Genomic DNA, 27,180 nt, shown 5'->3' with positions numbered 1-27,180 from the left:
ACACGGCCTTATTTTACAAATCTGTTGTTCTAGTTCAGCAGCACGTTCAGTCAGTTGCCTCTGATTTAGAGGTGATTTGCTATTAACTGAGTACAATTTGTCCATAAATGATTGGAAGTGATTAACTCAATTAACTTGTCACCGAATCACCCACTGCAAGTTCTAATCTATGGTTTAGACAGTGCCAAACTATAATACCAGGGTAGTACTCTTTGAGAATTGTAACTACACCAAATTTGGTGCCCAGCATGACAACATTCACCCCATCACTAGCAAATACTATAACTTTCTGTTTCAAATAAGAGTCATCAAAACCATGGCTATTGAGACAGCACTGCACCAGCAACACTGCACCCCTGCATGTGGGTATACCATTATGTCCAGCGCTCTACGTGAGGTGAACATACGCTGTTCCCTGAAATTCAGATTACTGTACATCTATAAGTAAATAGTTAAAAGTATAAATATAAAATTAATGATCCCAACATCTTTCAGAAGAGGTGCGGTACATGAGAATTATTCACACTTTTATTTGTAAGTTTATTATGCATGATCACAAAATACACCTCCTTTATTGCCAAAAGATTTTAAATGATGTAGTACAGTACAGTAGTACAGTTCAAAACTTGTATGTCATGATACATATAGTACTGCCTTGTCATGTAAATGTCTGTACCAATACATGATACAACTTAATGGGATTCCGTCTCCTATACAGTATAGAGTATTGTGCTGTAGCTACATGTCAATATACAGTATATCTAAGTTTTATTATACTACAGTGCCATGTGCTTATATTTGTGTTAATGGAAATTAATTGTTTAAAGATTGTTGTAGTGTCATCAATATGTTCATTAATGACAACTTATAAAATATAATCTAAAATTATTCTCCTTCATTTTGCTCACACACAACACTGTAGGTATTACTGTGCTTGTACTACGTATCTAAACCTGTACTTTTACAGGTACAGTATTGTATACAGTACAGTATAATATTGTGCTGTATTTCTAAATACGGTACAGTACAGGTATACAATTTTGACCATACATATCCCACATAAACATAAACTTTCAATTGCTTTATTCTACTGTACTGCACTGTGGTTGGGCAGGTAATCACTGTTTACCTCAGGGAGTAGTGACCCTGCCTTGCTAGCTAAAAGGGCACCTGAAAGTCTTATACTGTACTATATATACAGTACTGTAATGCCCAGTTCCCACTCTACAAAAATGAACTGGAGACAGGAAGAGCATCCATCTATAAAACTTGCCTCATGGTACTTGGGACACCATACCATCCAGCAACCATGGCTAACCCAAGCGAGCATGTAATAGAGGTATAAAACAATGATGATGCTCTGACCATTCTAATTAAAGACACTCTAATCTACTATACAGGGTTTCATACTACATAGATAAAAGAATTCGCCATTATAAATACCTGTATGTTATTTTTCTCTTCGTTTTTTTGACTTTTCATGTTAAAGGAAAGGCTGCCTAACTTCCTCTTGTTATTTCAGTAACTGCAGGAGTCACTTCTCCCATACCCAATGACCAGCAAGTAAGATGCATCAAGCAGATGACTGGCTCCCATTTACTAAAATATAATAACTGAGGAAAATTAACATTTGCATCTATTTAAAATTATATAATAAAAAATATTTTGTTTTTATAAAAGGAATACATTACATCATGAAGAGCCAAAGTTCATCTGAGGCACAAAACAATCCATAAAAACTAAAAATACTGAGAAATGACTTTACATGATATTTGGTAACCCTCCCAGTTTATTCACAACTCGTGAAGATGCCTCTCTGATATGAAAAACCCAAGAACAAGTCTTAAAGAATCAGCATGTTTCTCCATTAGTGAGTATGTAAATACTGTACTTCTAACACCGCCAGTATCTACAAAATGTTCAAACCAAAATGCTATCATCGGCAAATAACAAAAATAAGATTCTGGAAGATACAGTATCCAGGGTTTTCACTGCATATGTGGGCAGAAGGAGGTCATGAGGTCTGTGGCTTCCCTACTGTCCATCACTCAGCCAATGGGACATGATGATAAATGTCTTAGATGTCAACTAAGGTTGGGAAAATAATTCTTCTATTAATTATCAGATACACTAAACAGTAAAGGTAATAATATTTGTATTATCAAATAAATGAAAATCTTGTCTAATAAAATATTTGAATCAGCCTAAATAATATTGTAGGTGAATTAGCCTGGTTGATAAAGAAAACCATGCACTATCATAGTATCACCAAGGGAACAATACTGTACACTACAGTGTGCTATGTTAGGCACAACCCGTCAACTAGTGTTTCCACCCATCATAGTTTATTTTCAACACCATCACCTTTTACTGAAGAAACTCATGATACTCGACTGCTTCTTCTTGGTATCCAAATCATGAGGCTTCTTTTTGGACTTCGTGGTTTTATTCCGTGAAGTTTTTGTTTTACTTTGTGGTAAATCACCAATTAATTTTGGAGAAGTATTCATTTCAGTTTCAGGAGAAGTTTCTGTTTTTGTCTCAAGAGAAGCATTTTCTTTCTTAGGTGAGGTGACATCCTCCTCATCTGAGACTTCAATGCATTTATATTTCTTTATTGTGACTGTAAGAGTAATATGAGAGTTAGTAAATAAATTAAGAAGATTGAATCAAATTAATTTACATGGCTCGATTATGTGTTAAATCATCATACAGGTGAAGGACTTGATTTCTGTCTGTTCTAAACTGAACAATTTATTCTGTCTATTCTAAATTAAACAATTTGAAAACATTAGCTATTCTTACAGATGACAGAACAGAAATCTTTAAAACTGCTGTTCTAATTAAGCTGTAAGGTAATTAAAGAGAATGATACTACTAAACATCTTTTCTAGTGTAACATGACCAAACAATACAGGTTTCCTGAACTCCGGTTTCCTCCTGTATTAACACTGTACAGGTATAAAGTTTATAAACCAACCGCCTGAGTGGCTGATACTATATTTTGACGAATATAAGTCGCCCCCAGTTCTAAGCTGCAGGGTGAGTTTTGGACAAAATTCATGCAAAAAAACTTGGCCTTCAATTCTAGGCCACACCCCAAAGTTTGAGATCAAAATCACATTCACATTCAAATTTGTTCTTAACACGAGATACATACATACTGTATATGACATTGAGTACTTGTATACATATGCACATACAGTAAAACCCGGTTAATCCAGACTAATTGGGGGACATGAGGATGAACTGAGAAAATTCCAGATGGAAAATCAGGATGGCCATCTGCTGCACACAACACCACCCTGCAGCCACTTTGTTGACAGGCCAGTTGTGCTTCTACAGCTCACACATGTGCTTCAGTTAACTCCCACGGACTATTTGTGACTTCATTTACTAGTTACCATGGCTTCCAACGGTAAGACAATGTCAAAAACAAGCTAGAAAAGGGCCAGGAGGGAGTTTATCTTGAAGGACAAGTTAGAACTATACTGCACGAGTCAGACAGGTCTTCTTTTACGCCTACACCAGTCCTCACCCCTGAGCCTCCATTAGTGCTACTGCAGGGGGGAAGACAGTGACAGTGATTAACTGTATTATACCACCTCTCTATCACCAACATTGTGGTAAATACTCTACTCCAGTATGTATGGATAAGATTTATATATATTACACTGCAGGTTAGTGATTCAAAAGTGTTTATTTATTTTAATTATTTTTGTCATCATGTGGCAACAGAGTTAGTGAACAAAAAGGTACAGCCATTAGTGATGATGTAACAAAAAGAAATATATTGTCACAAATGTTGGTGAATGCATCACTCATGCCTGAGAGTATGCTGCTAATTCTTTTGGAAAGCTGAGTGTGATAAAAGCATTGTAAAAGTTGTGAAATGCCAGGAGCAATGAGCATCCACGTCTCCCCCAAGCATCAACTGGCGTGAGCTGTGATGGTTACGGCGTCTAAGTCAAGTGACACAAGGGATTGACTCGAGGACCGGCTCTCACGTTGCCAAAGTGGAGTTGTCATTTTCTATATATATACTGGTATTGCTAGACGAAAAAAATTGATATAATAATTTACTAATATGTATACAGTATATAGACTCAAGATTGTGATTCATAACTTGCTATGATATCTGAATATCATTAAGTTACCATAGAGCAGGGGTGGGCAACCTTTTTGAGTGTGTGTGCCAAAATCGACCAAATCTTTGATACAAAATTTTCTCTCGTGCCAACCAAAATTTCCGGGTCACATATTATTTGGTATCTTTTACGTAATGGGAGAACCTTTTCAAATAATCAGAAATCACACCGGGGTGGTAAAATCAGAGAGTTTTGTAAGAGTGATTTTATAAATCATGGGATATTGAATGAATGTAAAAATTAGTGACAGAATTTTTACTTAGTGGTTGTTCTTCCCTGTTGTTAGCGTGGATGTTTTATATTAGCATTTCAGTGTAAATCTAGTTGTCATATACATCCACACAATTTAAAGACGTTATTTTTAGCATCGGCAAAAGAGTAAACAATAAGTTTGATTTGTTTATCAGATCATTCAGCCATTAGTTTTTGTAAACTTTTTTCAGTACATTACAATACCAAGCTCAATATCGATTTACTCGACTAAAACACAATAAAAGGATATAAAACTAAAGATATTCTTTTATTGATTCTTAACCCTTTATGAATGATGCATAAAAACCACAGAGAAAATATAAAAGTTATTTTACCTACAAAAATACACACTGTATTATATTAAACAAAAGGGAATCCTTAATATTTTTAACAGAATACATCAAATGAAAATTAGAGAACGAATAATTGTGAACCTTTTCTTTATTTAGAATCAATGAGACTTCTGCTGCTGCATCCCTGATGATAGATAATTTATATCCGGTTTATATTTTGTAACCTTGAGAGATATACATGCGCTACTAGTTTCATCAGTAAGGCTACTTCTATTATGAGACTTAACAGAGTTCATCACTGAGAACAATGATTCACAAGAATATGTAGATGAAAAAATGGATAGTAATGTTGTTGCAAGTTTTTTAAACAGACAAAAGTTTCTGGAATAGTATTCCAAGTCCTCAGTACCTCGTTTTCGGCATTTCTCTCTCTTACTCCCTTCTCTAATCGATCCTTTTCAATACTTTCCAAGTCAGCTCTAAGCTCAACAAATTTCTGCCTCCAAATTGAGCTAGTTTGAAATTCAATCAATTGCATTTCAAAATCATCCATATCTATCCATGAAAACTTCTGCAAGTTTAGTTCATCCAGTTTTATACTGTCTGGAAACTTAATGAATTTTGCAGTCTCTTCTAATTCTCTGAACCTAGCAAATCTTGTTGAGAACTGCTCAACAGTTGACTCAATGATGTTTACAAATAGCTTCTGAAGACACTGGCAGTCTGTTTTGTCATCCTTTGTGAGATCATTGATGTATTTCTTTAGGTTTGGAAAGTATCTAAATCTTTCACTATCTACATCCCTCTTAAAAACTCCTAGTTTCATTTCAAATGCCTTTATGTAATCAAACATAACATCAAGTGTCTTACCAGAGCCTTGTAATTTAACATTTAAGTCATTTAAATGTTCACATAAATCTGCAAAAAACATTAGTTTACAAACCCACACGATGTCAGACATTTCTTTATAAGACATTTGTTGGTTAATCAGAAAGAGATTTATCTCATCCATGCATTCAACAAATCGTTTCAAAACAAATCCTCGACTAAGCCAACGAACATTGTTGTACATTGTTAGTCCTTTGTACACCGAATCCACCTCATTCAATAAATTCCGAAATTGTCTTTTATTTAAGGCACGTGCAGAAATGTAATTAACAACCTTGGTGACTGTTTGCATCACTTCTTGAAGTTCCCTTAGACCAGCTTTAGCACATAAAGCCTCCTCATGTATGATGCAATGAAAACCTATCAGCGGATGACCAACATGTTTTGCAAACAGATTTACAAATCCTGCTTCCTTACCAATCATACTGGGTGCACCATCTGTTGTGACGGATACTACTTTTGAAATGTCAATTTGTCGAATAGATAATTCGTTCACAACTGCTTTACATATGTCAGCCCCAGTGGTACGCTCAGGTAGTGTTACAAGGTTAATCATCTCTTCGCATACCTCATCATCCCTACAAAATCGAGAAAAAATTGCTAGCCTAGCTGATGATGTAATATCTGTGCTTTCATCAACACAAATAGAAAAGAACTTACATGAAGCTAAATCCTTTGTTAATTGGTCAGTTGTATTCATTTCCATCTTAAGTATCCTATCCTTAACTGTTTTTCTACTCACAGACAAATCTTTAATGCGCTGAATAATCTTGTCCTTTTCTGAAAGGTTATCAAAAAGGAAAGGAGCACATTCTAGCCATGCTTCTTTAATATACTCCACATCACTGAGTGGCTTTCCATGTTGGGCAATAACTTTTGAAACCTCAAAACCAGCAGCAACTAAGTTGGAACTTGGCCTACCTGAAATAAATTTCATCAAAACATCAGACTGTTTTTTTGTCTTAATCATTTCACGAGAAATTAATTCTCTTCGTTCTTGCTCAGTTACATTACTTAAGTTTTTATGAACAGTTTCAAAATGTCTCTTCACAGAAGAAGTCCTACAAACAACTCTCTGCATACATATACCAAGGTTTATGAAAATCAGTTGGTGGATAATAAAAAAATAAAAAATAAAATAAATTGGTACAATTATAGGCATGCCTACACAATGCAAATCAACGAGAAAGGCATGCATGCTATCTGATCACGTGCAGATAACACTTCATAATCCTGAATATTAATAATACATTTCCCTTAGCTTTAATAATAACTTATGTTTATGGCACATACAGTATGCTGAAGAACAGGCTTCATTAACCTCTTTTGGACCTTCTGACCAGTGTGCCAGATATGTCACGCTCCATAAATATACTCACTACCAACAAGTTCATAAAATTTTCAGCAAAGGTTTGCTTTACTCACTTAAGCGGGGTGAGATCCATTATTCAGCTTAAAAAAGGTCACATTTTAGGGGCAAAATTTAAATCGCCTTGCTAAGGTAAGTTGCGCCAAATTTTCCTTGTGCACAGGAGTATACAGATTCAGCAGTGTCTTAGGAACATCGATAAATTTATGGGTAAGCATGACAAACACTATGACAGCTGATAATTTGGACAGTAAATAATAACTTACTTGCACGTGGTCAGCGATTCTCCCTCTTGCTATGTTTACTTTGCTGGTTCACACTTCACACATTCACCACCAGAGGAACAATGATTAGAGAGAACGGATATGCATGTGACATTTATGGGACACTGAGCAAAAAAGCCATGTTCCCTTCCATGAAAGTTAAGACACCTTTTAAGTTAATGTGCCATATAATGACCCAGTGATCTAAAAGAGGTTGACTTTTGATATAATGTTTTTAATGCAATCTCTGATAGCCAGATAATTATTACAGATCTTGGTGTAATATTTGTTTTTCTTTTAATTAAATTTAAACATTCATATTGCTGAACTTGGATTTTGCTAACCGATAAATTCTTTGCGAAACTGCAAAACTCGAAAAAATATATAAAATATTAATGATGGTAAAGGAGTCACACCACGTCTGGCCGCATGGCTAATTATTTAACAACAGAACGGGAAACAATCCTTCCACCCGCTGCCGCCAAGGCGGCATGCGGTTGCCATATAAAGGTTTTTTTTTATTGAGGTGAGCCCGGGTCTCGCGTGCCGGAAAGAAGCCGTTAGTGTGCCATGTTTGGCACGCGTGCCAAGGGTTGCCCACCCCTGCCCTAGACCTCAATAATAGGAGCCTATATTTATCTTCAAATGTACAGATTAACAAATTTAAATATTGTACTTAAACCTACCATACAAATAATAATATCCTTTTATTATGAAAATAAATTAAGGTAAAGTTAAAATCAGTAAATGATTTAATGTTCTATAGCTACTTTGAGGGTTTCAGACACAGTAGAACTGATACAGTTCACCGAACTTAATTCTTGTACACAAACTCATGGGAGAGTGATGATAGTAATGGTGGTACTGATGGTAATTTTGACTTAGGGTGAGGTAGTAATGGGGATGGAGACTGGTTAGAGTTGGTGCGAGAGCTTACAAGGAATTATGGTAATACAGGTACAGAAGGGTATTTTTGAGGTGTTAATAAAATTTGTATCTGATAGTAAGCTGCACCCCAACTTTTCCCAAAATTTTTTAAGGGAAAGTGCAGTTTATATTTGTCAAAATATGGTAAATGTTACATAACAAGGCCTAGGATTGCTTTTGATGTTCTTGTGGCGAGGTGGTAGCGATCCCTGTTCACACGCAGAGGTCCAGGGTTCGATTCCCGAGCATGCGCACACATGCACGCGTGCGTGCACACACACACACACAGTTTATTTGATGCTGGCAATCAGTGCCACAGTGGGGAAGAACTTGCAAGAAATAAAAATAAAACCTCTAAATTCTGTATATTAACCTATTAACTTCACCCTATCCTCAACTACATGGGGTGGAACAGATGCTTAAAACTACAAGGAAGTATATAAAGGCAAGCTAATTATTATCCACCACTTGATGAATGCTAAAAAGACATCAATACTTCCTACTTATGTGCCCAGCCCTGAGCCTCTTTTGATGCAGTACAGTACATACTGTGTAAACCCTATTCCAAATTCAAAGAAAAGGTAGAAACTCAAAATTATTCCTTAACCAAATTAATAATTAAAAAGACAAAACGATACAGTAGACCAATCACTCACCTAAGAATCCGCCTTCACCCGCATAAGTTTCGTTGACTAGTTTTCTCTTCTTGGCTCGGCCGCCGTTGTTAACAAGGTCTAATGAGTCTGGCTGTGGAGTGGCAGGAATCTCCTCGTCTGACTCCACACAAACAGGTTCTGGTGGTGGGGGGCTGGGACAAAAGGCTGCCTCTTCCTCATTTTCTTAAATGAAATGTTTAATAATGTGAATGAGAGTCAGACATTACAGATTATGAAGACCTTAATTCATAGATAAAATTGTAGCTCTTAGGTATAAGATATTTTTTTCTACTTACTGTACACCCACTAAAAAAATATTCGGCACCCTTACGGCTTGATACAATATGACACAGTTGCCGAATAATTTTTTAGTGGGTGTACAGTAGGATCTACCGTACATACAGTAAACCCTCATTATAATGTAACCCAGTTATAACTTATAATAGACACTTTAAACCTATGGATAAACCCTCAGAATAATGGTAAAGTTTTTTTATGGAAAATAGCCCACTTTTTGAAGTGAGAGATTGTAAGTGGATGGAAACACAGAAAAAGGCAAAGAATTCCACAGTTTGGCTGTGTGAGGAAAGAGGGATGTACTATAATGGATTATTCTAGTGTGACCGACATCCACAGAGAAACAGTAGGCACCACAGGCAAGACGAGTGTTATGCGCCCATCGCCTTGCCGGCGGTACACAAAATGCCAAATCCACCAAACATTGACCGTTGAAGTACCTGTAAAAGAGAGAGAGTGAAGCAACATTGTGGTGAAGAGAAAGGGAAGAGATTAGTGACTAAAGGAGGAGAGTTAATTAGATGAAATGCTTTTGATTTCACCCTATTAACAGTTGGAGAGAAGAATAACCACACCAAATATGAGTTAGGACAAATGACTCCCTTATATACTTGAAGCAACTGTTCAGGAGTAAAGCAGCTATAGCATCTGTACATCATTCCCAGCTTTTAGGAGACAGTTTTATTACAAAGAATTGTCCAATAGTTGATCACTGCAGGAATACTAACTGGAAGAACTGTAATACAGTAGTACTATACTGTATGTGATAAACATTAACAGACATTTTGAAAATTATAGAAAAACTTGAGCAATAAACAACCATTATCACACATTATACATTTTCTATTCATCACCATACTTGCTACAAGCTCCTTTATCCTCTGAACCATATGTTATGATATGGTTATTTTCAACTAATAATTTTGGATATATATATATATATATATATATATATATATATATATATATATATATATATATATATATATATATATATATATATATATATATATATATATATATATATATATATATATACACACAGGGTATAAGAATCTAATCTAATTGGTTCAGAACCTTGTTATAGCATTCGCTCGTTATAGGATTAATCCGCTCCAGGCCCCCAAATACAACCACTTAACACTGAAAAATATATTGGTTCTAGAACCTTGTTCGTTATAGCATTCGTTCGTTATAGGATTAATCCGTTCCAGGCCCCCAAATACAACCACTTAACACTGAAAAATATATAAAATTGTAAAAAAGTGCATACATATGCATCTAAACCCCTGAAATAAAGAATATCATTAATACTTGTAATAAAAAAACAATAAATTAGTATAAAAAAAAATAAATAAATAAATAAATAATGTTCGTTGTAGGAGTTTCGTTCGTTATAGCATTCTCAATTTTATAGGTAAAACCGTTCGTTATAGGAATATTCGTAGTAGGATCCATTCGTTATAGCATACCCCACTGTGTGTGTATGTATGTATGTATGTATGTATGTATGTATGTATGTATGTATGTATATATATATATATATATATATATATATATATATATATATATATATATATATATATATATATATATATATATATATATATATATATATATATATATATATATATATATACACGTATATATATATATACACCTAAACCCCGACTTACGACTATACGGACTTACGTCCAATGGTACTTACGACCTGCTTTGACCGTACGTCCATACGGGACATACGACTGCGACCGCCGTGACCAAAAATTTTTTCAAATGACGCGCGCATTTTCTATACCGAAACGTTTCCGTCCCGGGCGAGAGGGAGGGATGGCTTGGGTCGCCTCGTGGCTGCACTCACTCAGTGGAGCGCTTTGTTTGTGTTTGGCTATCGTATCCTATACTGATCGCGCTGTGAACTTTCGTTATTATTGTATTTAATTGACTTTATAATGACTGGAAAGCGTAAAAGTGAGAGTGCTGGTGGTACTCCAAGGAAAAGGAGACAGGCAATTACTTTTGAGATGAAACTGAAGATAATAACACAGTATGAGAATGGAAAAACAGTAGCAACAATCTCACGCGACCTAGGTTTCTCACACTCGACTATATCCACTATTCTGAAGGACAAGGAACGTATTCGTGAAGTAGTGAAAGGAACAACACCTATAAAGGGAACTATAATAACAAAGAAAAGACAAGGTCCTATCCACGATATGGAAAAATTATTGGTGATATGGATAGAAGACCAGATACAGAAGCGTGTACCCTTAAGTGTTCTAACCATACAGGCTAAAGCAAGAAGCCTGTTCCAAAGCCTGAAGGAGCAGGCAGGAGATGAATGTGATCAAACCTTTACAGGAAGTCAAGGGTGGTTTGATAGATTTAAAAACGCTACAGTCTACACAGTGTTAAGGTGAGTGGAGAGGCAGCTAGTGCCGATGTTGGTGCTGCCGAAGCTTTTAAGGAGGAGTTAGATGATGTGATTGTGGAAGGGAATTATTTGCCAGAGCAAATATTCAATGTGGATGAGACTGGATTATTGTGGAAACGCATGCCTGACCGGACATACATCCACAAAGAGGCAAAAAAAAATGCCCGGATTCAAGGCATTCAAGGACAGAATTACACTTCTGTTGGGGGGAATGTTGCTGGTTTCAAGCTAAAGCCCTTCATGATCTATCATTCAGAGAACCCCAGGGCTTTTAAACATGTCAGCAAGCACACACTGCCAGTGTTTTATCACAGTAACAAGAAAGCCTGGATGACCCTAGTACTATTTGAGGATTGGTTCATGACTTGTTTCATTCCACGAGCCAAGGAGTATTGTCTGCAACAAAGGATTCCATTCAAGATTTTACTGATTTTGGATAATGCTCCGGGACACCCACCACACCTGGACGACATGCACCCTGATGTTAAGGTAGTGTACATGCCACCTAACACTACCTCTATCATCCAACCCATGGATCAAGGTGCTATTACAGCTTTTAAAGCATATTATTTACGCACGACCTTCGCTCAGGCTGTTGCTGCTACTGAAGGTGAGAAAACGCTCAGACAGTTTTGGAAGGAGTACAACATTTTGTCATGTATAAAGAACATTAGTGCAGCATGGGATCAGGTTACAAAACATTGCATGAATGGAATATGGAAGAAAATCCTGAAAAGATATGTGAACAGTTTCAAAGGATTTAATGAAAGTGAAGTTATTTTGGATATTAGTAACAAGATAGTGGACTTAGGTAAACAGCTGGAGTTAGAAATTGATACTGAAGATGTTGGACAGTTGGTTGAAAGTGTAGCAGAAGAGCTCAGTAACGAGGATCTTATTGAACTAGATGCACAGAAAGTTGCAGAGGAAGAAGAGAGACAAAATGTAGAAGAAGAGCCTGCACCCCCCAAAAAGTTTTCAGTGAAACATATGGCAGAGGCATTTGCTACAATTAATAAAGGAATGCAAATGTTTGATGGCATGGATCAAAATTATGAGCGTTATGCCAAAGTTGACAGAATGATCCAAGATTCACTTGCTTGCTACAGAGAAATTTATAATGAAAAGAAAAAGAAAACTGTGCAGTCTAAATTGGACACCTATTTCAAGAAGTCCCCCAGTACTGGCTCCTCACGCCCCACCAGTGCTGCCTCTTCACTCCCTCAAGATGATCCAATACCTTCAACCAGCAAGTTACCACAGTACATAAACCTGTCTGAAGGAAGCGACATTGATGACCCACCCAGCCCTGTCTCCTCTTCTGCTTCTTCCAATTAATATAGTCTCCATGTATCCTGTAAATAGAAAATTATGGGGGCCCTGTGTGCATTCAGCTGACTACATTTAAGGTAAGTGCTCAGTCACACTGTATCCATTCCTCATTATTTATTACTTTTACTGTACTGTATCCATTCCTCATTATTTTTTTACGTTTAGGGTACTGTATTTCATTGTAGATTTTTAAAAAAAATTTGAAAAAAAAAATTTTTGAATTTTTTTTTTTTTGAATTTTTTTTTTTTTTTTTTATTTTTTATCTATATCGGACTTACGACCATATCGGACTTACGACCTGGATTTGGGTCCCTAACCCCGTCGTAAGTCGGGGTTTAGGTGTATATATATATATATATATATATATATATATATATATATATATATATATATATATATATATATATATATATATATATATATATATATATATATATATATATATATATATATATATATATATATATATATATATATATATATATATATATATATATATATATATATATATATATATATATACAGTGGTCTCCCCTGATTAACTTAACACCTCGGTTAGCGAATTTCGATTAACGAACTGCCTTCCATAAGGATCTTCAATTCGGTTAATGAAAAAAAATTTGGTTAACGAAGTTCTTACGAACCGGCCTCAACATGTTTTCGCTTGCACTGACCGGGCAACCAGCTTTAGTATCAGTCCGCCAATACATTAATCGGTTCTAGGGCTTAAATTCCTTACTATTTTAGTAAATATCAAGAAATTTATACTATTCAATAATTTTAAAAGTTTAATATTCAATTTTTTAGTCATTTTAACAATTATTGAACATAATTGAAGGTAAAGTGACTAGTTTAATGCGCGGCATCCAGCCTCTTAACACAGCAAACAGGAGTTAGTCTCTCTGTTTTCACTGGAGGTAACATCTTGCTTGAGACTCTCTTCAACTAAATGCTTTTTTTCTGTGTTTCCAAGCAAATTATTGGTCATTTTGAAATATATTTTACATATTGACAATATATAATGCAGTGCAGTGTTGATTTAAAGAAAATAATCTTGAATTACACCAGAGAGCTAAAATTTTATGGGTGAAATGGCGCCATGGGGTGACTTCTCTTCCACCCCAATGCCTTCTCTTCTTCCTTCTCCTCCACCCCCATTCTAAATCCCATCATTATTATCATCATCATCCAGGAGCCTTCTACATACACACCTGAAAGTAAGTGAACTTTTCTACCATTTTTGTTGAATTTAGGAAATTTTCGGTGAGCTGGAACCAATTACCCAAAAACCCATTGAAACAATGGTTTCGGTTAACGAACTTTTCGGTTAACGAACTACCTTCTGGAACGGATTGAGTTCGTTAACGGAGGGGTCACTGTATGTGTATGTATGTATGTATGTATGTATGTATGTATGTATGTATGTGTATGTATATATATATATATATATATATATATATATATATATATATACGTATATACCCGTGTATAGCATGAGTTCTTAAGACCAAATTTTTGGGCAAAAAGTTGGGGGTCGACCTCTATACGGGTAATAGTTTCGTTAGGTTGAAAAAAATTTACCAGTAACTACCAGTAAACAATGGAAACGATGCACCAACGCACCACCCGCTGTGAGTGTCGGTACAGTTGCCAGGGCAGATCTCTTGCGTCATCATAGCAAGCCCAAAGTAGCCAAATGCATGGTATGGTATGCACAGGAGTATGTAAAACATAAAGTATTCATTTTTAAAAGTTTATTTATAGATACATAAATTTTTGTTAATTAAATTTGAAACATCAATATGATGTGAGTCAGGTCATCTACACACAGTTGCCAGTTTCAAAATTTTCCTTTTAAAATTTTAAGTTACCGAGTATTTCTTTTCCCAAATCGTTTTACAATACTGTAGGTAAAACAGTATACTATTGTGCAAACCCCACAGAAAAAAAATTAACAAATGGAGACACCAAAAATGTAAAAAAAAAAAATGCTGTCTGACTTGCAACACTGTTGGTAGGGTCAGGTGGTTCTAACGGTACCTGCCAGGACCCGGTAATCAAATTTATAACAATATCTAACCTCAATTACTGTAGTTTATCTGATGTAGGCAATATGAAGTAAAAAATACCAGTTAAAGTGAGAAATTGGAAGAGAATAAAAAAGAAAGATGTTGGGCTATTTTTGGTAGGGCTGAGGGAGAGAGTACCAGCTGTTTGGTCTTTTTTGGCGGGAGAGTCACGCAAATATCCGTACTAGTATTTGTTTGGTGTCTTCTGTATTTTTAAAAATGAATACTTGTAAATTAAAAGTACCGTAACATTGTATTATATAAAAACTTGTCATATTTCTGGAAAATAAGAAGCAAGAAAATAAGAATACACCGGTAAACACAATTTCAACGTACGCTAAAATTAAAAGCTGCTTAAGAAGGGCCGATGCAAACACAAAGCCTCCACGACCAGGGCTCTGCCGTATCAGTTAGACGGTACACGTGTGTATCGAATCGTTTTCAGTTAAAAAACTTTTACATCACAAGTGAATTAGGAAAGAATATTATTGTAATATAACAGTTTTTAACTGAAAACCATTCAAAAGGCGATTACGGTAACATCTTGTGAACGAAAGAAAGCGAGTCATTGTTTTTGTCACGATTTTATCCCACTTTCCACTATAATACGTACGTCATTTCAGCAAAAATATTACATTTCCATATTCTCAGAAATAAATAGTAGTTTTGCTGAAACGTGATGTATTTCAATGTAAATTAGGATAAACTACATGCAGAAAACAAAAGACTTTACCTAACCTTCCGATGTTCAAGATATGTTACTCGTATTTTTAATAGTTTTAGGTTAAAATACTGTTATATTAGTGATATTCTATTCATACTGTGGTTGATATAATACCTTCACGGAAATGTAATATTTTTTGCTGAAATGACATACGTATTACAGTGGAAAGTGGGATAAAATTGTGATGAAAACAATGACTTTCGCTTTGTTTCGTTCAAAAGATGTTACCGTAATCACTTTTCGAATGGTTTAGTTAAAAAACTGTTGTATTGTATTACAATAATATCCTAATTGACTTGAATAAATATTACGATACCATATTTCTGAATATTTTCATTAAAATCCATCAAAATCATTTTCCTTGTCATCGTCTGCAGCACCAAACAGCTTCTCCCAGTCCTCTCCTTGAACAGGGCTAGAGGGTACGTGTTTTTCGAATCGTTTTCAGTTAAAAAACTATTACATCACACGTATATTTTACCTAAACTGTGCCTGAATGAATATATTCTCGGAAATAAATAGTAGTTTTGCTGAAACGTGATGTATTTCAATGTAAAATAGGATAAAATACATGACGAAAACAAAAGACTTCACCTAAGCTTCCGATGTTCTTGAGATGTTATTCGTTTTTTTAATAGTTTTCGGTTAAAATTCTGTTATATTACAATGATATTCTATTCATACTGTGCTTGATATACTACATTCACGGAAATGTAATATTTTTTCCTGAAATTACGTACGTATTACAGTGGAAAGTGGGATAAAATCGTGACGAAAACAATGACTCGCTTTCTTTCGTTCAAAAGATGTTACCGTAATCGCTTTTCGAATGGTTTAGTTAAAAAACTGTTGTATTACAATAATATTCCCTCCTAATTGACTTGAATAAATATTTGAATGGAAATATACAATATTTTTGTTGAAACTACCTGCGTTTCAGTGTAAAGTGTCGTAATAATAAATGGTAAACAAGTTTATAGGACGTAGAGTTTTTCTGAAGGTTTTGTTGTTCCATTACCCTCAAAATCTTGGGTCGACCTATAAACGAGGAATATCATAAATTAACGATTTCTTGGTCATAAAATCGGGGTCGACCTATATACGAAGGGGGGTTATAGACGAGTATATACGGTATATATATATATATATATATATATACATACATATATATATATATATACATATATATATATATATATATATATATATATATATATATATATATATATATATATATATATATATATATATATATATATATATATATATATATATATATATATATATATATATATATTATGTATTTTCGAGTCCCGACGTTGGTGATCGTGCTGTGTACTGACAAAATTTTTTGTTTGTAATTCCCTTTAAAATGGCTGGCAAGCGTAAAAGTGAGAGTTCTCGTGGTGCTGAGAAGAAAGAGAGACACCCATTTTAGATTTTCTATGTATTATTTTCGCATTTTCGACCTGGTCGCCGGTCCCTAACCCCGTCATAAGTCAAGGACAGACTGTATTTATGGACAGAGCATTAAAAATTTTTTTTTCAATAATGGGGGATTTTTGGAACATACGTACCTTAAGCATTAATGGAGGCGTGAGGTATTTCATTACTAGGAATATATCTAAAATTTACAATAGAAATTACTGTACAATAATAAAATCTCCTATATCAAAATATCTGGTACAGTAATGCAAACCCCCTTTAGCTCAAAATAATTATTGGCTTTAACGGATTTTCGGGTTTAGCGACTGTGGTCTTACCCAAATTAGTTCATTGTCCTGAGGGTTTATTGTATCCTCAGCTGTACAAGGGCTTGAGGAGCACTGCATGCTGGCTTCTAACACAGTTTTTCACACACAAATTCCTTCCCATCATCATGGCACAAGGCATCTAAACTCTCCTTCCTTGCATAATTCTATTATCATCCGTTTTCTTATTTCTACTCTTGTCAAACAATTACTGTACTTCACACATACTCATATCCTCAACTAGCATATACAGGGGGCCCCCAAACCCCAAGTTCGCAGACTTTTACTTCGCAGTTCTCAGTTATTCGCAGATGACACCCTGGATGTACCCAAGAATGTCTGTGGGTAGTTTTAAAGTTGCCAGCATTTTTGTGGCTGGAACAGGGAGCCATTCGTTCTAGACAGTAATTTCCTTTACCTGAATTGTAAATATGTGTGTGTGTGTGTGTGTGTGTGTGTGTGTGTGTGTAGACACACAAAACACATACAAATAAATAATAATGGCAAAATCCTCTCACAAATCAGAAACAAATTTATTAAAAATGTGATAGTCTACCCTCAAGTCCATGCTCTATTAACAAAATACAGTACTGTAATAGAGCATGGACTTGAGGGTAGACTGTCACATTTTTAATACATTTGTTTCTGATTATTTGTGAGAAGATTTTGCCATTATTATTTATTGTATATGTGTGTGTGTGTGTGTCTACACACACGCACACACATACAATACTACAGGTAAAAGAAATAATTGGCCAAAGGGCAAACACAAAGGTAATATAAATTTCTTTGTGCACAAGTAAAAATATACCCCCCCCTCCCCCCACCCGTTGGCAAATGTTATTTGTGGATTTGCGGCCATTTTGAGAACCTAACCCCAAAGAAAATTTTACCTATTACCATACATTTAATTCTTCAATGATCATGCTAAAAATCATATCAGTGCTGTACAGTGGAGTTGCCCAATTATATGATGTGCCACAGAATAATGCAGCACCCTGAATTACCACCTTAATTTATGGATAACAATAAGTAATTATGATTTTAATATGGCTGAAAGCTGCCACGCTTAATTAAAACAACCCATGATGGTCCAGTAGTTCATTTAGGGAACTACCATAGCCTGGACCACTTCACTTAAGTCAGATCTATACTTTTCTCACTTCAGTCTTACTTTAACTCACCAGTAGTGTATAATGTACTGATAAAGTGTTTTGGGTAGAATAAAGGCAATTAGCCCTTTTTGATGTGTATTTATCCATTTTTAGTGTTTATTTTCTGACATTCAAACCTGTCACACTGTAATGCCTCCATGCAGTAACACAGGCCCTGGTGGTTCCTAACTCATGTTATTGGGCGACACCACTGTACATGTATTGCCCTTTTCAGACACCAAAACTTTATTCATACTTGTACTCACTTTTAACATCCTTCTCACATGAGAAGCTCAGCGTATGAATAACAAACTCACTATAATATTAAAATTTCTTTCCTTCCCCTATTAAATAGCTTTAAGCTCAGTTGGTTTGTTTGTAAAGCCATTTGGTAGCAAAAGGCAAGACATTTCTTCTGCAGGCATTATAGAAAATGAATTTTTGGGAATACCAGTATGTCAAGTTTGTTAGTTGCACACAGAACAGCTCACATGTAAAGAGCTAAATTTACTTGTACTAAGATAGAGTAAGTTTATGTGCACAAAAAATAAAATAAATAAATAAATAAATAAAAATTACCTTCATCACTGCTGGACTCAGAGTCACTCAACTGCATTATCCTCTTGCGCTTCATTTTAGGCTCCTGGTCTCCTTTGCCTTGCTTCCTCTTGTTCTTTCCTTTGGCCTTTGATGCAATTTTGGTCTGCAGGGAAGATCATAAATTTTTGTAATGCCATTAAATTCTGCCATATACCCGTACCTCTCCTTGTCAACAGTACCCTGTATTTCATTCTCTTTTCACTGCAAAAATCATTACTGTACTGTACCGGGGGATAGACTTTTATGTGACTGTACAGTACCATGTTTGAATTTATAGCCCTAGAATAAAATTTCAAAATCAGGGAAATCCAGTTAATGCATTTTGTAGGTTTGATAATAATAATAACTGAAGATCACTTTTAATTGCACTTGTATTTACCAGATCTCAGCTGTTAAACCAGTTTATGGTGATATAAACATGGGAATGATTGTGTCATCTTGTTTACACATGCTATAACAATACACCAACTTGGAACTTATCGCTGTGGTGATCCAGACTAAGACTCACACAATACTACACGACCATCTTTATGACACTTCATACATGACTCAACCGTGATCTAAAATATATTTGTCCATCATGACTAGTGATTTGGGTCATGAGAGGGATACTGTTGCCATGGGTTTGTGAAATGAGTGAAAACATATGACAAAAATCATCACTGTCAAAACTGATGTAATGTATTAAAGAGGATGGCATTTGGTCTTTTTGGGACAAGGTTCTTAAGTTAGTTTAAGCTAAAACTGCGAGTCCTCTAATTCGCATACCCCGTTTTTGCCTTGTCCCGAAATAACTTGGGATCAGAAAAGTTACCGTAATCAAATATCCTAAAGTAAGTTGTCTCAATCAATATAGGCTGAAAAAAGTATAGTTTTGAAAGCATGGGTGACAGTATTTGACGACACAAAAAAAAAAAAATTAAAACAGATTGATTAATAGCTTTTGCAAGTTCAAAAACATCATTTGATTCTAAAATATCCTGCATAAATTTGCACATTACAAAATTTTACTGAGAAGAAATAACGAGGATACAACATAAATTTTAAATAGAGAAAACAAAGGTTTAACGATTTCAAGCTACCACTACAGTTCATCAGATATCCTTTATTAGATTTTATTTTCCTTATTATGTATCACCCACCAGCCATTACCTTTTGTATTATAAGAGATGATATAAAACACCCACAAGACACTGTACTGCATCAAAGCCTGCTCTCATGTTACAGTTTCATTCTAAGGCCTCTTACAAAGTCAATGATTCTGTGCACTACTTCTGTCACCACACCCAAGTTCACATCAACAAAGATCATAAAAAATTTGCTAACCCCTTCACTATGGAATGCCACCTTTAACATTTTATTCAACAAACAAATGGATTTATTTCAGAACTTTTCACTATACTACAGTACAGGGGCCCCCCAAAAATTTACGGGGGTTAGTTTCTCAAAATGGCTGCGAATCACCAAATCCGTGAATAACATTTGTTGACTGGGGAGGGAGGGAGGCAGGGGAGGGGGACATTTCTACTCGTGCATAAATAAATGTACTGTATACAGGGGGCCCCCCCCAAGTTCGCGGATTTTTACTTCGCGGTTCTCGGTTTTTCACGGATGACACCCTGGATGTACCCAAGAATGTCTGTGGGTAGGTTTTAGAGTTGCTGGTATTTTTGCAGCTGGGACAGGGAGCCATTCGTTCTAGAGACAGTAATTTCCTTTACCTGTATTGTAAATATGTGTGTGTGTGTGTGTGTGTGTGTAGACACACACACACACAAAACACATACAAATAAATAATAATTGGAAAATCCTCTCACAAATAATCAGAAAAAAAGTGAGTCTACCCTCAAGTCTGTGCTTTAACCCCCTAGCCCCGGGCTAGGGAGCCGCTAGCTGTGTCCCCCCAAGCGGGGGCAAATCAAGAAAAATCTAAACTTTTCCAAAAATAACTTTTAAACCTTTTTAAATGATAAAACAATCAAAAAGAAGTACGAAAAACTATATAGTGACCTAGAAACTTCGCTGGGGCCGCAGTGGTGAGGGAGATAAAGGGACGGTGTTGTTTTCACAGCTGACGCTCGTGGTCACTACGCACTTAGTGGCCATTTTCTGCTTACCTTTGTGTCCGGGATGGCCAGTAATGTATATAGTTACTGATCATAATACTTATTTGCTATAAATAATTAATATAGAATAATTTATTTGCACGATTTTTCATAAAAAGTGCTCGGCAACACACATGCAGTCAATCACCAGGCTGTCTGGCTGTCTTTGTGTTTGGTAGAGCAAGTAATGCATAAAATAATAATAATTCCACAAATAAATACATTTATTACATAATCATAGCATTATTTTCCAGTAATACCCCTAGTACTACCCTAAAATACAACTACACTACTTTTAGCAATATTAATTTGATTCAACATGATAAAATAAACAAATAATGAAAATGAAACAAACAAAAGTAGGTAATTACGTTCAGGAAGCTTCCCTGTGGCCGAGATGTGGCGTGACAGGCAAATAGTAACACTGGAACCTGATAACCCGTGCTGGGCATTTAAACAGTGGCGGGAAAAGGCATGCGTTCTGGAATGTCACCCAGGGCGCATCAGTCAGGCATTCCGGTATGTCACCCGGGGCGTAAGGGTTAATAAATAAAGCACTGACTTGAGGGTAGACTAACATTTTATATAAATTTTGTTTTCTGATATTTCCGAGAGTATTTTCCCATTATTATTTATTTGTATGTGTTGTGTGTGTGTCTACACACACACACACATTTTCAATATTACAGGTAAAGGAAATTACTGTCTCTAGAACGAATGGCTCCCTGTCCCAGCCGGCAAAATATCGGCAACTTTAAAACTACTCACAGACACTCTTGGGTACATCCAGTGTGTCATCCGTGAATAATAGAGGGCCGCAAAATAAAAGTCCGCGAATTTCGGGGCCCCCTGTACAGTATTACCCCGCCTAACGCGGTTTCACTTAACGCGTTTTATCATATACGCGGTGCCTCGCCAGAGCTGAACTTTCACTTAACACGGATTTTTTCCACATATACGCGGTGAGTGTCCGGCTCGAGACGCTATTTTTAGATTTGCCCCACCCGCCACCCTGCCTGACTGCCTGTTTTAGCTCATAAAATTCATACAAATTACCCGGCCAGAATATAATTTACATTGCTGGAATTCTTATAATTTGGTGATCATTTTGAATATAAACATCATATATTTTGCATTAAACATACAATTTTTAGATAAAATTTTTTCTCTAGGTAACTATGTTATCTTTTGTGCAAAATATATGACATTTATATTCAAAATATTCCTGGTCTTACAAGGAATCCAGCAATGTCAATTGTATTATCCTAACTTTAGTTTGAGGTATTATTTATTAAAATTTAGTGGTTTTCCCCCAAAAATTTCTCTGAGAGGGAAGAGCCGGCAGTGTAGTGTGAGAGGGAGTTGAGTCCATTATTTGAATGGACATTAACTTGGCGACTGTATTTCTCTATTTCTCTTAAGTATTAATTGTGTGCATGTACCATCATAAAATTAAGATGTTATTTTTACTACAACATAGGTATGTGCCTTCAAAAAGTGGAGTTTGGGGGTCGGGCCGGTTTCTATTGGAATTAATCCCATATGTTCTGTTGTTCACTTAACGCGGATTTCACTTAACGCGGGACCCTCTGGGTTCAATTGACCGCGTTAAGTGGGGTACAACTGTACTGTATACAGTGATATCTCCGTTAGCTGGAACAATTGGTGCAGAGCATTCCCGGGAATGAGAGATAACTCTCTCAGAGCCAGAAAAAAAAAAAAAAAAAATCCTTCATCCCCGGAATTTTCCGGTTAACGGAAAAAATTTCTCGGAAGTTCCAGAAATTGCCCATTACAACATCTCTCGAACCTGGAAAAAATCCCTCATCCCCGGAATTTTCAGGAATTTTCCGGGCAACGGAAAAATTTTCTCTGAATTTCCAGAAAATGAGCCTGATTTTCATCTCTTAAACCCGGAAAAAACTCCCCCATCCCCATAATTTTCCGGTACCGGGAAAATTTTCTCATAATTTTCCGGAAAATGTGCCCCTCGGAAAATCGTTCCCAATGCCAGAAATACTGGAACAAATTGTAACATTCTTATATACAGAGGCACAGTACAGTATAGTGATCTGTATACTAAATCAGTGAGCATAGTAGTAGTGATACCATCAACTGCTGGGGGTAAAATTAACAACACAGCACAGCCCCTTGTGACAGATGACTTCCCTAGTGCAGAGTAACTGTGAAAATTACATGACAGCGCCTGTCATACATTTAGTAGTTATTAGCCAATTTTCATGTTAATTTTTTAACTTTGTATTTAAACTGTGTGGAGCATCTACATGTGACCACTGGGTCTTCTAGTTGAGAATCAAACTTACAAACAACTACCCTGTATACCAACATATTCCTAACTAAATACTGAAATGAACAACACACAGAATAATTGAACCAAGACCTGTACAGAACATACCTGACTCTTTGCCTTCGTTTTAGCCTTTTTGGGGGAGGAGTGAACTTCTTTTGACACAACCTGAGAATCTTTAGATGACTCTTGTGATTCTATGTTGATGGAAGAGGGTGAACATGACTCTGTTATGATTGGGGAAGAAATTGTAGATTCACTCTTGTCTGACCCAGTAGTGGGGGACAATGGCTTCTCAGATGTTGGTTTTGTTGAATCAGGAGTCTGTGGCTTCTTTACTGGAGGACATTTGTTGAAGAAATTTGAAATGTTTCCTTTTGGTTTGAATTTAGCAGATGATGATGATGTCTTCTTGGATTCCTAGATTATAAAAAATATTATTAACTATCAACAAGTAGAAATGTCCAGTTACTGCACTTACTTGTACAATATCCTCAACATAAAAAACAGGAATATTAAAGTTTGATAATAGTACAACAAGCAATTATGTACAGTTTATGTAAACCTTATTCTGATATATAATGCAAATGGAAATAAATTCATATACTATAAAGCAGTGATTCTCAAACTGGGGTCCGCGAAAAGTTTTTGAGAAATAGCGAGTTTAACGTATGTGAGAGATTTGGTGATTCCAATTGGCAGGATATTTTGGATTTGGGTTGAAATGAACAAATTCTTTGGACTATGATTTATTCTTTGATTATTGACAATATTTGTATGCGTCATGGTATATAAGGGGTCCTTGGTTGAAAAAAGTTTGACAACCCCTGCTATACAGTACCATGTCCAGACAATTTTCACTCAGGTCATCTAATTGGAAAAGTTCATCGACATATCCTCTCCTTTTTCTGAACCTACACTACTCTTTCCTTATACAGTAATTGTCTTTGATAAAATTAATTTAATAGGTCTACCATACACTTTCCCTGACGGATTTAACAGACCTGGTCCTTTAAAAGTTTTACGTTAATTCTTATCACTTTTTTCTTTGTACGAGGGATTAAATGTGCTCCCTGCCATTCCTGTTACCCATTACAACACAGTATCACACAGAGCCTACACACTCTTGTCACTAGTTCTACACTGTTCCACCTCCCATCTTTAACATTCAAACATTGGTTGTGTTCACTCTGGGTGCCTATCGTTCTTCAGCTTACTTATATGGTTCCACGCCCTTCCACTCTTATTACTATCTCCTCTTTCTCCTTCTAAACAGGACAACTTCACCTCTCTCATCTGTTACTTTAAGCAGTTGAGTAAACCATTCTTTCTATCTCCCATTGACCTCTTATTTCTTTAGCAATATATTTCTTCTTTCATTCTTTACTGTCATTTCCATACGTTCACTTGGTTATCTCACCCTGGTACTGTAGGTCCTCCAGTACAGTTTGTTGTGTTGCGTATGTCAACCTTTCCCTTTTTTCATCTGCTCTTTATTGGCATTCTTTCACCACTCATTACTTTATTTCATTTTCCTGAATCCCTTCCTTCATCACTCAGGCAACTAACATTCATGTACCAGTCACTTTTTCTGTCAGTAATGAGCACTGTCGACCTCTTAGACCACCAATTCCCTTTCTTGTTTTTCCTTCCTATTTTCTTGTACCCACACATCTCAGTTGCACTTTTTTTTATGACAACAATCGTAAACTGTTCCCATTCTTCAACCTTGCCCCATTCACTTCCCATTACATGTCTCCACCTTATCACACTCATTTCTTTAAGACATTCAGCTTCAGTCTTTTTCCTCAACTCAGTGGCTATTACAATCTTCTAGCTTCTTTGGATCTCGTCCACATTAAACCTTCCATTCACCATTAACCTCACCTATACTCAGTAATGGTCAGATATTCCAGAGGCTAATCGTTAATTTCACAGCAATCAACTTACATTCCATTCATCTGTCTACCCATACTCTTCCATCTTCTCTTGAATTTTTTTTAACAATATACAGTATGCCCCACTACCACTCCTCTTTCAGTACACATTTCTATCAGTCACCCTCCACTTCCATTCATCCCTAACATTCCATATTTCCCCACAATCCCCTCGACTTTCCCATCACTACCACGTACATAAAAAAATAAAAATATATCCACAAATGAGTGTTGAAGAAAAATGGTCAAGCCCTAGAATATTAGATATGGAGGCATTCTGAAAATTTGTCAGGTAAAAATGAACAATGCACAAATCTATCAGAAGACAGAGTTACTGAGGGTTTAATACTAATCATGAACTATGAGTAAACAAAACACTGTATTAGTGGTCTAACCCCACCACCCCCCCCTCTTCCCCCCAAAAGTCATGCAGTTGTGAAAGGATCTCTTGATTAAAAAACTAAATCTAAATTCTGGGGTAATTTAACATCAGAGGAAGCCTGTTATGATGTAGCAAAAGGCCCATTTTCACCACCTTGTGAGTTCACTCTTGAGGCTGCCAAAAGAGATTAAAGCTACCTGAGAAAGTCTCACCACTTTATAATATAACAGCTTCTGCAGTTTGTCAACAGCCAATGACCCCAACTCCTCTTCCAACTGACATGTTACCAGTAATGGGTTACTTGTTGACATAGTACACATGCATGTGCGCACACATACACACGCGCACACACAAACAAAGACATGAGACAGTAAAACTCTTGCTTCAAGCCTTTCTGTAATCTGGTGGACAAACACACTACTTTACTGTCATCATCAACCACATATAGTTCTAAACTGTCAACAAGATAAATATTTATCTTACCCCCATATTAGGCCGACCTGCTTTTTCAGGTTTAGTTCCTTCCTCCTTATCATCTGCTGTCTTTACTTGACGAGCAAACATTGATGCAATCTGGTTGTTCTTCCCTGTTGGTTTACTGCTGCCAATGGTCTGCTTCACATCATTTTCTGAGGTTGATTCTTTCTTTATGGACATTTTCATTTGTGAAGGTTTCTTTTTGCTCTAAAAGAGAAGAATCATAAAAATTTTATATTATTAACAAATATGTGATGGATCCAAATTATTAACAATAATAATTTATATTAATTCCTTTATTCAGAAACATCACCATAGAAACAATGATTCCTACACTGTAGAAGAACTGTATTAAAATATGAAACAACCTATGATTATCCTAAGTACTTTTATGTACAATAATTTATTTCAAAATAAAGGATAGTTTAAACCTGGATATAAAATTAAAATGCATCTGAAAGCAACAAACATATTCACTTGTACACAGAAATGGTGTTCAGCCTATTTCAAACTCATCACATACAAAGATAAATTAATATCATCAAAAGAAAGTAAACTGTTCAGTAGTAAACCATCTCTCATGTTAACAATTCCTTGATAACATTTCTAACTTATATCTTCATTACTTACAACCATTCTGACCATCCCCTGCACACCAGTTACATTATAAGTACAGCAGTACATTACAGTACAGCAGTACATTACATTACATTACATTACAGTACAGTACATCACTTAGCCATAGATTATATTTCCTATTAATCACGTTGATATTTCTTACAAAGACAGAAAGCCAGCCATAAGGCAATACCT

The 27,180-nt window shown here is 35.8% G+C and overlaps 1 protein-coding gene across 1 annotated transcript in view; it reads right to left on the bottom strand.

The window, feature by feature from the left end:
• Positions 1-526: 526 nt before the first annotated feature.
• LOC121879954 (DNA polymerase delta subunit 3-like) overlaps positions 527-27,180 on the bottom strand; it is a 47,708-nt gene continuing 21,054 nt past the window's right edge. Inside the window, exons 6-11 of the mRNA XM_042386797.1 lie at positions 26,374-26,574; positions 23,680-23,991; positions 19,138-19,261; positions 8,797-8,979; positions 2,365-2,623; positions 527-2,088 (exon numbers count right to left, since the gene is read on the bottom strand). Coding sequence (XP_042242731.1) covers positions 2,085-2,088; positions 2,365-2,623; positions 8,797-8,979; positions 19,138-19,261; positions 23,680-23,991; positions 26,374-26,574 — 1,083 coding nt within the window. The 3' untranslated portion in view covers positions 527-2,084. The remainder of the gene's footprint in view (positions 2,089-2,364; positions 2,624-8,796; positions 8,980-19,137; positions 19,262-23,679; positions 23,992-26,373; positions 26,575-27,180) is intronic.

The sequence above is a fragment of the Homarus americanus genome, unplaced genomic scaffold (genome assembly GCF_018991925.1).
Source record: "Homarus americanus isolate GMGI-L3 unplaced genomic scaffold, GMGI_Hamer_2.0 scaffold29478, whole genome shotgun sequence".
In the NCBI taxonomy this organism is placed as follows: domain Eukaryota; kingdom Metazoa; phylum Arthropoda; class Malacostraca; order Decapoda; family Nephropidae; genus Homarus; species Homarus americanus.
The sequence above is the reverse complement of the archived record's forward strand: the minus strand, read 5'-3'. Positions and strand labels throughout refer to the sequence as shown.